The sequence below is a fragment of the Achroia grisella genome, unplaced genomic scaffold (genome assembly GCF_030625045.1).
Source record: "Achroia grisella isolate CSIRO2021 unplaced genomic scaffold, CSIRO_AGI_Agris_v1 utg779, whole genome shotgun sequence".
NCBI classification, from domain to species: Eukaryota; Metazoa; Arthropoda; class Insecta; order Lepidoptera; family Pyralidae; genus Achroia; species Achroia grisella.
The window spans coordinates 1,098,206-1,113,644 of record NW_026713019.1 but is presented as its reverse complement, the minus strand read 5'-3'; the positions used below and the strand labels follow the sequence as shown (position 1 = coordinate 1,113,644).

Genomic DNA, 15,439 nt, shown 5'->3' with positions numbered 1-15,439 from the left:
GTTAGCACACCGCTATACTTCCTATGGTCGCGTATTCGATTCGAGCAGTTTTGTGACTTACAGTGCATATAACAGTGTATATAATAAACAGCGACGATGATGCCAGGAGGCATCATCGTCTCTGTTTATTATATACATACCCGTATACAAATCGCTCTAATCACAGTCTCGATGAAGTAATAATAACATTTTTCTTTAAAAAAACAATGCGTTTATTTCCCCTCCAAAGATAACATATGAAACAGCATTACAGAATTACTAACATTTTTTTTTGTTTAACGATATTTTCATAAAATATAAATAATACCCTAGTGTTTTAATTCGAAAGTTGATTGTTGATTGTCAAGATCAAAGAAAGTTTTATTACAAAATTTTCAAATATTAAAAACATGAGGACTCTTAAGGGCCATATAAAATTAGACAAAAACACTTTGGTTTGAGACATTTATTAGACATACTCCATTAAAATAATACAATTCGAATAGTCATGCATACTTTCAGTGTTTTATGGATATCTTTATTCAAGTTTTACTAAAATTTTCTAATATTGACAAAAAAATCTGTCAATTTAATCTATCTAAACACTAGTCTATTTTTTGTGATTTTCTAATTGAACGGAATTATTTCAAGAATATAGAAATTTAGCTATTAATGAATTTTAAAAAAATCATTATCTTGGTGCTTGAACAGCAAATACATAATTTACATAAATTATCGAGTCACAAGACGAACCCCATTGTTACTGTCATGGTAACTGCATTTGTTTTTTTATATATTTCAAAATGTAGTTTACCTCAGGACCATAGCACAAGCGTCTGAAAATATTCCCAGTCATAGCGACTTACGCAGTGCTTCCCAAAAGCAGATAATTTGAGGATACTATCCATCACTTTCTTGTGCAGTAAAGCAGTGTTCACAAATATATTATAAAATATATGAGACCATTACTACATCTGTACATACGGTAGATTAGGAATTTATACAGCTATATTTTAATATCAATACAATATTTAAAAATATTAAGTATATGCTTAGGAATATTGTAAAGAGATCATTTTTTTTTTCAGTATCAATCCTATATTACTACTCCAAAATGCAGACATGATCCTATATATTCAATAATATGAATATTTCATACTGTAGGAACTAAAGTTATTAGTTCAGTGACGGCCTTATTCCAGTCAACTTTTTAATGTCTTAAGAATAATTATAAAACTGTGCCATGGCCCTAAAATATTTTTATGGGTATTCTATACCATGACTTTATATTGCATTACTGTTGATATTGCAAAAATTTATTAACCTAAGTGGTTTTTAAGTTGTACAAAAAGTCTACTGAATTTCGTCAAATGGTGACGAATGAAGACAATTAACCTAAACATTAAATCACTATATTATTCAGCAGGTGGTTTTAGATCTATATACCTAGTTTCAGTATTATACTGAGAATTATTTATACAGTGAAACATGGAATTATAACTCCAAAATTCAAAGAAAATATTGCATAAAAAGCCTTACCATTTACCACGTATTATAAAAGTTTTATTAACTAAATACTGTGAATTAATTTGACGCCCACTTATTAGGACTTATTACAATACAGCTAAAATAACTACAGGAAATCCTGTTACATTTATTATCCAATACTAAATTCTGAATCTCTGCTAAGATGATTTTTCATAATTTACATTATAATTGGATAACTAATATTTTGTCCGCCAAATTTATTTCATGTAAATATTATGGAGCCAAGCTCAACGAAAAATTTAAAACTAAACATATAAATATATCAGTCAGTGATCAACGACGTAGCAGCTCATAGAAAAATTCATATTTACGAGCTCGTCTAATTACATACTAACGCATATTCTTAAATATATTAACTTAAATACACATATTACACTATATTCACTTGTTCGATTTCATGATATCCTTAAATATACAACATTTATAAACACATGTACATACTCGCGAAATGCTTAACTTATTCTTGCAATACTTGCGACGTGTATTATAAATACAATACATACAGACAGTCAAGGAATGAAGCTTCTCACCAAACGATCATTATCGAGTATTACATTACTAGTGCTGTAATATCGATTAATTAGTTTTGTGTTTATTTACATAAAATACTACAACAATAACATACTTCAGATTCAAAATGTATCATGTCATATTTTATTTATTTCTTGATCTTGTTTGTCAATACCTATCTTCAACAGTAATATTTTATTTACATAATGGTCACGTGTAGTAATACGTAACTTACGTCGATTGAACAAAAAATATAATTGCCCATTTATACTATTAGGACTACGTCAAAAGCTTTTTCACATCAGCAGTTGTACAACAAAGACAACATTAAATTGTCATCACGATGCTTATTTTTGTTTTCAAGTCGACATAATTAGTATAGTCTATTTTTTTAATGCAACGAGAGTGGCAGTGCCACCGCAGTCTACGGATGTTTGAAATACCCGTGTAAGCACGACAATAGTGATATAAAAAAAATTGAACCAAAGGTAGTAATTCGAGATAGCGTAAATTATTATTAGAGCCTATTTGCAGACTTTATCGACAGTCAATTTCAATAAATAAACCGTAACAAAATTTACTTTTAATAATACAATTTCTGAGAAATTAATTTGCAATTCGATTAATTTTAACAATGGAATATTTATAACTCAGTATGAATTCCGAGGATATTTTATACTAGAGTTATATGTCCCTGATAGAATACTACAATATAATCCAATTCACAACCTATTCATACTTTTTGTTCAGCCTCTGCATTCCTCCCGTGTGATATCCGATATTTTCTTTGCATATTTATGCATTTAATTATAGAATATTATATATAATATTATTATTATTTCAATAATAAATTATGTCAAAATATACATCTACCATCACAGAAAGTGAATTAGAACTTAGTGGGAGATCTGTGGATGCTAAAACAATAATAGTCCTTTCACCTTCCACATAAAGACATCACAACGTGTCTGGTATTAATGGTTATGACATACATTACATTTATTAATTTTATCTAATTATTATACCATCGATATCTTTGTCAAACTATGTTTGACGTGACAATGATATTATTTCGATTTCACATTTATTTATAACAATAGCTGTGGAATAATAATAAATTCGTGTAGGTGCCGAGTAGTAATGAGACCATTTCTGAACTCTTCTAGATCTTAGTAATAATTTGATACATTTGGTGTACTGGCTGCAACCAATTAAATACACGTATCTAGTGAAATTATTAACAGTACCGACACCGAAACGAGGGTGTCCGCGTGTAGATAGACAGGCGCGTGTGATCACAGTCTAGGTGGAGAGGTAGAGGCGATGGTAGTCATTAGCCCCGAAGGCAGCGTTGCACTTGGGACACTTCCGCTGGCGCGTCTCGTACCGAGTGCGGAGACAATCCCAACAGAACACGTGGAAGCATTTCGTTAGCACTGCATCCTTTCGTTTCACCTGCAAACATATGTATTTTGATGTAAGTAATAATATTGCCTTAAATTTTTTACCATTCGTTGAAAAATAAAAATTTCGATAAAACATTTTGTATAAAAATTTATAACATAACCTCTCATGTATGACATACAGAAAAATCCATGACCCTCCAATCGATATTCCAAAAACTCACTTTGCACGATGGACAGGTGAGAGTCTCCTTGTACTCTTTGATCTCCTCAAGGAGCACCTCATCCATGCTGCTACCGGCTTGCTCCATTTTCTTCATCCTCTCTGCTTTACGCCTCAACATGGCAAGTTCCTCCTGTAGAATATAGGCAAAACAAATTTTAGTGGATATTTAAATGGTGTTGTTTAATATATATTACTACGATTGCTCAATCGTAGTAAAAAGGTAATCATTACTTTTTTAGTAAACATGCTGACGGTCCATCTGGTAACTGTAGCCTACATAAAAAAAAGCCACAGACCCCTCTCACGTTACTATTCCGGAGGAACGTGTGTTAGGACACGGTAACCTAATTTCACTATCGTATTTTACACTACAAACAATACAAGCAGTGTTTCAAAAGAACCTGCTTTGTGGCTGGCTGAAATTGGTTCCTCTGTCACCAACTTTATACGAAGTATATCTCTGGTAATTTGTTGAAAGTAGGCTTTGGTAACCGTTTACCATCAGAAAAGCAGTATCCATCACCATAGTACAAAAAAAACATTCTTTAACATATTAATTTGTTTTAGTTGTGATGTATTTATGTGACAACATGAGTTTGAATAGTTAGGTTGATAGATTAATAAATTAAAATATTATGTTTGTTTGAAATCAATAATATAAGCAGGCGTTAAAACTCACGTGTAGTCTCTTCGTCTTGTACGCCTCCGCTTCCAGGGCGCTCGTCTTTTCTGCAACAACCTGTTGCGCTTCTTTCATCTGTGCATGATATTTTTCTGTGGATAGAATAAGTTGACAAATATAAGTAATAAAAAATATGTAACTTAATATAAGTGTGTCATCTAGCATATGTGCCCATTTTATTCTTTCTCTGATGATGAAAAACATTATTATCAAACTAAATTAAATTAATTTCTTTCAATTCATGTAATAAAACGAAGACGTTTCGTTTCACATTTCATTTTTAGAGATTTCGTTTTAACACAAAATATCTTACTACACCAAATACTACTACTAAATACTACCTTGTAAGGTATGGACTCAAAAAACAATCTAATTGAATGTCTTTTTAAAACTTAAAATGCAACTTTACACCTTGTAAACAGATATTGACGGCCTCGGTGGTCTAGCGGTTTAACACACCGCCTTACTAACGATGGTCGCGGGTTCGATTCCTCGCACGGCAAAACATTTGGATTCATGATTACGATTGTGTGTGTCGGTCTGGGTATTTTCTATATATTATATGTATGTGTGTATTTACGAAAAAAAAAAATTATCTACGTATTTGTATCAGTTATCTAGTACCCATAACACAAGCTTTAGCTAGCTTAACTTGGGTCTAGATGGAATTGCCGTGTGAATTGTCCTGAGATTATTATTATTATTATATGCGCATCCATACTAATATTATAAATGCTAAAGTGTGTTCCCTATCTGGTACCTGCCTCGACTAAACAACAGACTGCCTTTAATTAATTTCATGTGTCATTTATATCGAAAAAAGCAGATGAAGATGTGGATAATAGATCTTTATTACATCTTTTTACATAATATAAAACAAATTGCCGCCGTTCTCTATTCGCTTATAATTACGGATTTTATAATAATTCAGTTTTTAGAAATAAATAGTCATTCAAGAGGAAGATTTATATGTATAATACACGCGTCATTGTATTATGCGAATGCGATATTGCGTAGTGCACCGTTGGAGAGCCGGCAGAAGTCGTTTGTTACTCTATAAAAATACATACCAAGATGCAGTTTAAGATCCGCAGCAGACTGCGCAGACTCGATGGCCTTCCTTTTGTGCATCTCCATGGCCTGCTGCCGCAGCACCAGCTCTTTCTCGACAGCCGACAGCGTCGTCTGCAGCAGTCGTTCCTTTTCCTCCAGCCGCCGAGCGACAGCCCCCATGGACTCGATTTGCTGGTCTCGTGTCACTACCTACAATCACTCTCCATTTTCGACATCTCTCACTGACGGTCTCCATGCTAATACGCACACCGCTTTATTTCTGATAGACGTGGGTTCGATTCCTCGCACGGTACAAACATTTGTATCCATGAGAATGACTGATTGTATCAGTTTGAGTGTTTTCTTTGTACATTATGTATGTATTTAAAAAAAATGTAGTAGCTAAGTATTTGTATCAGTACTCAGAATAAAAGCTCTGCTTAATTTTGACATCTAGTTCAAAGTTACTGTGCTACTGTGGTGCTGTATGAATTGTCCTAGGTTATTATTATTATTATACTATATAGAATTCATAACGTAAACACAGTCCATACATATCATAACTGTATGTATAAAAATTATATGAAAAGTAATATAATTTTTAGTGTAATCTTTTTCTATTATAATAATTCATACAGTTTAAAATAATGAACTTTGTATAAATTTAAATTTGTTTTCGGTAGGCGATTTTTCTCAATTAAATTATTTCTAGTATTAAATTCTTTAATGATGTTAAGAAAACACAAAATTTCTACCTGTTCTTGCAAGAGTTGTTTCTCCTCACGCAGCAGTTTGTGTAATGAGTTGGCTTTTATTCTCTCAGACATAAGTTTGAAATTGGCGTCGTCCTTTTCTCGAAGCTGCTGAATCAGCCGCGAGTTTTGCTCCTGCATGTCTTCAAAAGCCTGACCGGTCACTTCCATTTCATTTAGCAACGCTTCTTCTTCCTTAATAGAAAAGAGGTACATAATTTTAGAGAGGAATTACCAGTTCATTTATATAAGTATATATATAAATATATGTCTAGCATATTTTTCCAATAACAATAAATACAATAAAGCCATCTTACTAGTTTTATTAATCTTCTTTTTTATTTTTTTTTACTATGATGATGGTAACGATGCATACGGCACAACCGATGGTAAACGCTTACCGTAACCTATGTACGCCTCAAACACCTGATGTTAAAAGTAAGCGTTGCTAACCGTTACGTTATCTATTTAACCTATTTTTTATAAATAATATATCAGAATACATATAGTGTGTATTACTTGCGAGCCTGCGAATGGCCTGGAGAACGCGTGCAGCGGGTCCGCGTTGGGTCTGGCACAGGACAGCTGTTTTTGCAATTCGTACTTCTGTTCTTCTAACTGCTTGATCTTCCGCAGGGCATCCTCATCCGCCACGCGGCGTTCACGCTTACTCTCCTGCAACACCATTATTAATATAACAACTCATTAATATTTAAGAACACTATTTCTACTTATTAGAAAATATGTTTCGGTTTGAAGTATGTACAATAATTTTGTTAATACTGAAGTGTAACTATTGAGAACTCAATAATAGTAACGAAGGAGGAGTATTATACGCGTCATAGTGTATATATAATATACATAGCGATATTATATATATACACTGAATTCGTTCATAAATCATAACTAACTTAAGCTACATTAAAACAGGCACATTTTATGAAGGTTTATTGTTCTGTTAATATAATTTCTAAATTCACTTCACTAAAACTGGTATAAAAGAATAATGAATTCTATTTTTTAACAATTGAACTTACTTCTTGTACTGCTAAGAAAAATGGCGAAGCAGAAACGTATAAGAATATCTGTATTACTGATTACCATATTGTGAAATGCATAATATTTCTACCTGCGCCATTTTGGCCTTCTGGCGATGGTCTTCGAGTTCTTGGCGGGCCTTCCTCTCAGCAGCCATCAGTTGAACTTTATCACGCTGCTCTTTACTGACTCCCTTGTACATGTCGAGCAGTAGTTTTAGTTCTTTCTGCTCGTTAACTGCCTTCCTGATAATACATTTAATATTAAATAAATATCTTGACTTCACATATTTTGCAATACACTTGTAAACCAGTAGAAGAAATTGGAAATGTTAAAAACATTCTACTGGTTTACTTTGTCATTAATAGTTCAAATCTTGTGTTTTAATATTTAGATATTAGCTGAACCCGCGAACTCCGTCTGAAAACCTCCTCAAAATTAAATATGCCAAAGGTTTTTTCAAGTTTAGTTTCGCAATTAATTTCTAAACCCTGATGGGAATCTGACCTTGTTGTATGGGAAAATAAAATAATTATTTTTATTATTTTTTATACAATTTCTTCATATTTTATCACCGTTTAAACCTTCCCTAGACTTCCACGAATATTTCAAGACAACAAATTAGCCAAATTGGTTCAACCGTTCTCGAGTTTTAGCGGGACTAACGAAGAGCAATTCATTTTTATACAGATAGAAGATTACATTTGATAATGTGACATTAGAACATGTAGGACTTTGGGACATGGGTAAGCCCCTGTCTCCCCCTCAACATGTAACGTAACAATTTGATGGCCCTTATTATCAATAAATATTCCATCACTCAAACGATGAGCCAACTGGCAGACAGGCAGTGAAATAAGTGGCAAGTAGGTGGTTACTTGAGCTGTTGCTTGAGGTCCTTGATGATGAGCTCCTGTTCCTGCAACTTGACGCGGTTGTGCTCCTTAGTGATTGGTGGCTTTACGTCAGGGCCCGTGCTGCTGGCGCCTTCATCACCATGCTGCACAATATAAATAATTACATAGTTACAAGTTAAGTTATATATAATTACAAGTTAATAATAATAATACTCAAGTAACAATAATACTCATAACCAAGCTATGTTTAGCTTTGAGAACTGATAGAAATACTTAAATACATTTTTTTCTAAATATATACATAGAAAACACCCAGACAAATGAATACAAATCTGAACATCGCGCGCGAAATCGAACCCGCCACCATGGAAAGAAAACCGCTAGACCAACGAGGCTATAAAAGATGTTGAATATATATATTATTATTATTATATAACTAGCTCTGCCCGCGGTTTCAATCGAGCGAAATTTATAGCCTATAACGTTATTCTGATGTATAAGCTATATTACTGTAAAGTTTCGTCAAAATCCGTTCAGTAGTTTTTGCGTGAAAGAGTAACAAACATTCATCCATACTCATAAACTTTTGCGTTTTTAATATTAATAACATTATTCACCTAAAACTGTAATATCAAGAGTGTACATATGAGATGGGCTTGTTTGGGTACCTCGGGGTCGGGTTCCTCCTTCTTGACGGCGAGAGGCTTGTCATCGGGAGCGTCGCCGCCGCGCGAGGCCACGGTGGTCGCTTCCTCCAGTTCCTTACGTGCCTGCTCCAGAAACAAGACAGAAATAATATACCTGAGAAGAATATCTCGTAGTTGTTATTTTAATATTAATCCAAATTAATATGGATAATAAATAATAAATTTAAAAGGTACATTTGACATATCATAAGAGTGTAATAAAGATATTTTTCTTTTATTAATCCATATTCCTGTCTATTTAATTTATATATCCAATTATTATTATCATTTATTTTATATATACCTTACATCTTTAGAAAGTAGAAAATTTTATCTTTTCATTATTATCCTATATTATTAAAAAAAAATATTACAGTTGTGACTGTTCCATTATAAATAAATATTATTTATCTAGTACATTAAGTTACAATAGGAATACAAATTTTAAAAAGAGCAACATGCAAATTTCTTTCTCGTTCTTCTTATGATGAAACAGATTTCCGAATGAGCGGTAGATAAAAATAAATAACTATGACAATTTAAAAGTGTTTAAATTAAATTAATTTGAGTAAAAGTTTTTCTATTCTATTCTATAATAATAGTAAAAAACAAAGACGATTAAATGAAGAAAATTTATGAAGAAAATATTACCTTATTTAATTCTTGACTTGAATCTTTATATTTCCTCTTGTACCTGTGCACTTCTCCCTTCAGCTGTTGGTTATGGTTCTGCAGTGAAGTGATTAGGTGCCTCATCTCCCTGTTGATGGGGCCCGTCTGCTCATTCGCAGCTAAGTTCTGCTCAAACTCTATACGTAACATTTCATACTCCTTCCTCAATTGACCTAACACATCTTCCAATTGTATCATCTCGGCGCGTAACGCCTTTTGTCTCGATAGCTCTTCACTCTAAAGCACAAGCAAAAGTATAAGATTACTTCACATTTTCCAAATAGCTGTTAAGCTGGCAATGGTAGTACCATTGCCACCTGTGTAAAATATAGCATATACTACTACCTGATATTGTAGCTAAGTATATATAAAATAAAATACTTCAACATTGTCAGTCAACAATTGAGATCCACAAAAGTCGATTATACATTTGAATCAAATGTAGAAGGGGAGCCTACAGCTGTCATGGATTAATTTGGTTTATTATCCGTGCACCCATCACTGCAGAGATAATATTTTTCGTCTCGGACAAATTCAAAATTACGGTTCAGTCTAAGTCCGTAAGTAAATCGCTACACAATGACACTCATGAAATGTGTTTTTTGAGTTTATTCCACTGTAATGCCAAACATATAAAAAAATTAAGGCACAAAAAACAAACCTCCATCATTTCAATCTGTCTTAAATGCAGGTTTTTGGCATTTTGCAACTGTAGTCGAGTCTCGTCGAGCGCTGTTTTCATCTGCATGGACTCATTGTATAGCACTGAGAACTGGCTTTGTAGACATTTGTACTCTGTTGTCTCCACTATTATTGATTCCGGTAGCTGCCGGATCTGTGAAGAAGTATTTTTTTATATATGGATGGGTTAAGTTCTCATAATGATTCAATAATATGTAAAATAAATACAAAAAATTAATTTAATATTATTTAAATAATTATATTAATTCATTCAATAATCATGTGAAAAATAAGAACTTGCTACTAAAATTAAATTATAATACTAAATGAAGAGAAATAGATGCGCTGTAGCATTGCTGTGTGTGTGAGGCCTCTTGTCCCCATTACCAATGATACCAAATTCATTAAGCTTGCGAAGTACATAACTTGCTTCCAGGTGTTTTACCAAAACTCTTTTGTTATATCTATAGTCTGTTTTTTAATCCCGGAGACTAAATTGACAGATGTAAATGTCAATTTTCTAATGGTGTACCTGCGATACCGATTTGTTTGATCAGAAAGTTTTATTTTACCGTATTAGTTTTAAAGCTTTAAATAAGATTTCCACTACGAATTTTAAAATTTACGTACATATACTAGTGTTTCGATTACTGTCGTCGTATTATACATTTTTGTCGTCTCCGTAAAAATACAAATTTTTAAAGTATTAAGCTACAAACCAACATTTTTTCTCTTTCGAACAGTTGGTAGTGTAAATCGCGAACAGTACTCACGTCCATCTTGAGTTTCTCGACCTCCTTGAGCGTGTCCCTGTGCTGGCGGTGCAGCCTGTCGAGCTCGGCCAGGCGGTTGTTGGCGAGCTCCCGCTGCTCCTCGAGCTCGGCCGCCACGTCCTCGAGCTTGGCGGCCGCCACGGCCGTCAGCGGCGTCCCCGCCCCCGCGGCCCCCGCACCGCCCGCAGCCCCCGCACCACTCGACGAGCTCGCGCCCGACTGGTGGTAGCTCTTCAGCTTCTCGATGGCTTCGGCCAGGTGGTTCTCCAGTTTATCATTCCGAGACCGCACCTAGTAATATGCACAATATCATTCCCAACTTTATAGTTTGATCATTGAATAGGTGAGTTGACTGAAGTTTGTATTTGGGTATAAAATCATTTTCTGCTTTTAACAAGAATAAATAACTAGGTAGTGTTTTATTAAAAATTGTGATCAAAAGCAAATATGAAATGAGTAATGAATAAGTATATGATGTTTAATATACAGAAACCAGACAATGAACATATGCACACATAGATAACCCAAAATTGAGGTAGATTGTTACTGTCTTTACAGGTCCTGTGTCAATTATAGGGTGCAAATAGACAGTAAAATTAGTGGATAAGAGGAATGACATCACAATTCTTCGGAAAGGTAATTCATGAATGGTATCCCAAGTGTCACATGATATTGTGATAGTGAAGGATGATGGATGGTTACCATTATGTGGGCAGTTTCTTTACCATTAGTTCAATAATGGTACTACTATATAACAAAGGTGAAACATGTAAATGAACAAATAATTACTTTCATAAGTTCATACTGCAGATCATCAATCTGATTCTTTAGCTCAGCGTTCTCTGTGTCGCGGCTGTTGACAGCGTCCTGGAGCTGGGCGACGCGCAGGGTCATAGCATGGTGCGTCTCGTGCAACGTAGTGCTCTGCGCTTGCAGCTTCCGATTTTCCGATGTCACCTCTTCATTGGCAGCCAACACCACAGCCTCCAACGCTGGAGGCGGCAAACCGTCTGTGTGTAAGAGGAATGGGATTGTTAGTAATATGGATCAATTAACCAAGTACAATGTCAGTTTGGCCTGCATGCAGTTTACCATCTTACACTAGTGCCCCGGCAGTTAGCGAAGGTAGGTTCTTTTAAAATTCATTCCATTATAATGTATTACAAACAAAAATTATTTATAAAAATTATTGCTTTTTTTTTACAGACGAAGCATGGAACACTAACACTGGACATAGCATTTTAAAATATAAATAACAATGTAACTGATTGTTGTCTGTATACGAAATAAATGAGAAAACTATTTTTGCAGGCTTTATTACCTCTTAGAACCCAGAAAGTATTATAATAAAGTTTTTAGTCTTAATCTAAGAAACAGTATAATTGATTTCAGTGTGGACCAAGTATAGTGCTTTATTGTAATCTATTTACAAACAAAAGAGTTATACAGATTATTCATGAGCTCAGACAGTATCTAACATATCTGGTGAAATTCATTCACAAGCACTAAACTGTACAAAAAGAAATGACTGCTTTGAAAAAGAGGATACTCTGTGGCACCACTATTCTACACTCCCTCCATTGCCAATTTTATTCATATATATTGTCAATGTTTGTGTCATTCTTCATATTTACCAAGTTATCAATTACCTATTTTATAGGTTATAAGCTTATTATCATTCTAAATAACATTAAAAAAACACACTTACCTTCCCCTTCTCCTTTTATTGCCTTCCATATCTTGTCGTTCCTTTGCTGGAGTCTATCAAAAGCTTGTAATACTTTGGCTACAGCCCGCTTGCTCACTTGAACTCGGTTTGCAAGCTGAGCATCCAACTCTTCTTTGTCCCATGTTGATAACTGCATTAAGAATGAAGTAGTCGCCTCATTTTCATCTGAAAGACAGGTAAACAAAACATTTTAGTAAGTTACATTTTTATTTGTTTGATCTAGGCCAACAAAACATTGTAATTTGAGTTTCAAATTATTAATACATTGTTTATTTATATACATACTAATTACTTATCAATTTACATAAAATTCTAAGAAATTAAAAATCAAAGTCAAACAGTATACTTTTTATAATGTGTATAGATTGTAGGAGTTTGAATTATAAGAAACATACAAAGAACATTCTGGGATACTTTAGACAAATGAATAAATAATAGCAAAGTTAGTAATTTAACAAATTAATCCTAGTCCTAGGCATTCAAGTCCTTAAATTACAGTATTTAAAATGAATACCCATTCTATGCTGTAATTTAAAATGAATAATGAAGGCCAATAAATATATGCTCATGTTTAGATAACCTAATAATCATGCATTACAGAAAGTATTTGTTAATATTAATAAAGAATTACTTTTGTTCTCTGATTCATCAGCAGTTTCTGCATCAAAACGCTGTAACAGCACTCTGATGTCCTCATTTAGAAGATTCCAATAACGGTTCACAACACACAGCACAGCATCATCTTGAGTTTGCCTTTTTTCTAGTTGCTCTATTCTTGCCCTCAACTCTGCTTCACATCTGTGTCGTTGCTCTATTCTCTAAAAAAGAAATTAACCTTTAATATATGTAACTATAGCTATATCTGACCATCACAACTTGAATTCATCAAAATCTTTGTAACAATTTATACTCCTGACTGACTCTCCAGTGATTATAACACCAACAGCAAAGCTTATCCAACAGAGTAAAGAGTAAACCTACTCTGCCATAAGTTTTTAGGTTCATTCTTTACTATGTATATATCCATAATATCTATATGAGTATATCTATTAGGTTCACTCGTTACTATGTTGGATTCAATAATATACACAGCAAAATATGAAGACTTGGATTCACTGTGACATATACATATGATAATGTTTCTGACAATCCCATCCGGATTAACAGTTCATGAAGGTAAATTGCTAATTATACTATTTCTTTATGAATGCATTGCATGACTTTAATATTATTATATACAACATTAATCTCAAATTAAATCTCTCTTCTCAAGCTGTCTCAGTCTTTTGCTCTAATATTATATGTTAGTGTAATGTTTGTTACACAATTATGCAAAAAGTTGGTTCAAATAATATAGTTCAAAGATGCTATTCACTGTAATCTAGCCTAAACAAAATGAATTCAGGTAATAATACAAGAGATGGTATATGTATACATAATATACATACAATTAGTTCTAACTTTCTTTAAAATGTAAATAACATAACTTAAAAAGCATGCCATATTCACATTTGTCTGTTTCTGTGTATAATACATATTAAGATCAATTTTATTTTGACCTCATTTCACTCCATTCCACATGTTAATGGATATGGATTGTACTGTTGCAAATATTACAGATAACATACATGATTACAACAATATTACTGTAAAAATGCACATACATTTCCAATGTTTAACTAATTAAATGTGTATCTGATGTCCTTGATCATAAGAGTTGACAAACAGCTGATTATGACATACATGTTATTGTATCTACTATTGATTATCAACGATAAGTACATGAACAATATAATGTATCTAATTGTAGACAAATCACCTGTGCCAATTTTTTATTTTGGAACTGTAAGACTTTTATATCCATTTCCTCAAGAGTGGATACGGGACCAATAAGATGTGGTTCAAAATGGACTTTTTTGATCGGAGGCTGGCTGCTGCCGTTGCCGCTATCTTCTGCACCACGTTTAGACATTGTAGCCTAAAAGTATACAAAATGCTGCATGAATTATAAAAGGTTTTTCTTTTATGTTAAAATGTTACAAGCTATTGATTAAAATAATCCAAACAATTTCAGTAGACTATTCTCGCAATGACGTTGTGTATAGAAGAACATGTAACGTAAACTTGATTGGATTATATACCTGCTTGTCAATATTGACAATCTGGAAATTTAATGTTAATTTCTAACTTTATTAATACACAAAATTAAATGTAAACTATAGAGAATATAGGTAATCATTTTGTTAAGTAATAGAAATATATATTTTTGAAGTTATCTTAACACGAGTTAAATGACCGATTCCGCCCGTCAAGCCCGTCAAGTAGATACAACGAAAAATGTTACCAGTTACAATATATAAAATGTAGCTTCATTCAATGTGAAAGCCGGTAATATTATATATTCTGTGGTAACCATTTTTAGTCGCCAATGCACGTACAAAAATTGTACAAAAATGTAATTTGCTGTTTGTTTTGTATATAATGATTTGCAAATAGTGTCTATGGGAGTTTACAGCAGTATAGAATATAAATATTTTTGTAATGTAAATAACTGTTATATTAGTTAGTCGTAACAAATTAAAATCGATAGGTCTGTGATTTCGGATTAACCATAAAATATTTTCTGTTACAAATAATGTTTTATGATAAACTATATGAAATCGATTTAAAATTAAGTTATACATTTCAGTATTCTTTTACATAATATGTCAAACTTAAATTATTGTTTGCCACATTATTGTATTTTTAATTAAGTACAATACACTCATCGATTATTTATTCCTACTGATTTTGGAATCACTAGCCGTCCGTGGTTGGATTAACTACCGCTTTGTTTATCTTTGAGTATAG

At 33.1% G+C, this 15,439-nt stretch overlaps 1 protein-coding gene across 1 annotated transcript; it reads right to left on the bottom strand.

Annotated features, from left to right (window-relative positions):
• Positions 1-2,198: 2,198 nt before the first annotated feature.
• LOC131850663 (E3 ubiquitin-protein ligase Bre1) lies at positions 2,199-14,906 on the bottom strand. The gene is made up of 17 exons (XM_059200964.1): positions 14,731-14,906; positions 14,409-14,567; positions 13,221-13,407; positions 12,569-12,754; positions 11,650-11,870; positions 10,861-11,151; positions 10,068-10,241; positions 9,386-9,643; positions 8,717-8,818; positions 8,070-8,191; positions 7,283-7,436; positions 6,673-6,828; positions 6,157-6,348; positions 5,419-5,611; positions 4,346-4,440; positions 3,665-3,796; positions 2,199-3,492 (listed from the first exon to the last, which is right to left on the bottom strand). Exons 2-17 carry the CDS (start codon positions 14,559-14,561, stop codon positions 3,340-3,342), a joined length of 2,769 nt encoding a protein of 922 aa, XP_059056947.1. The 5' UTR covers positions 14,562-14,567; positions 14,731-14,906; the 3' UTR covers positions 2,199-3,339.
• Between the last annotated feature and the right edge of the window lie 533 nt (positions 14,907-15,439).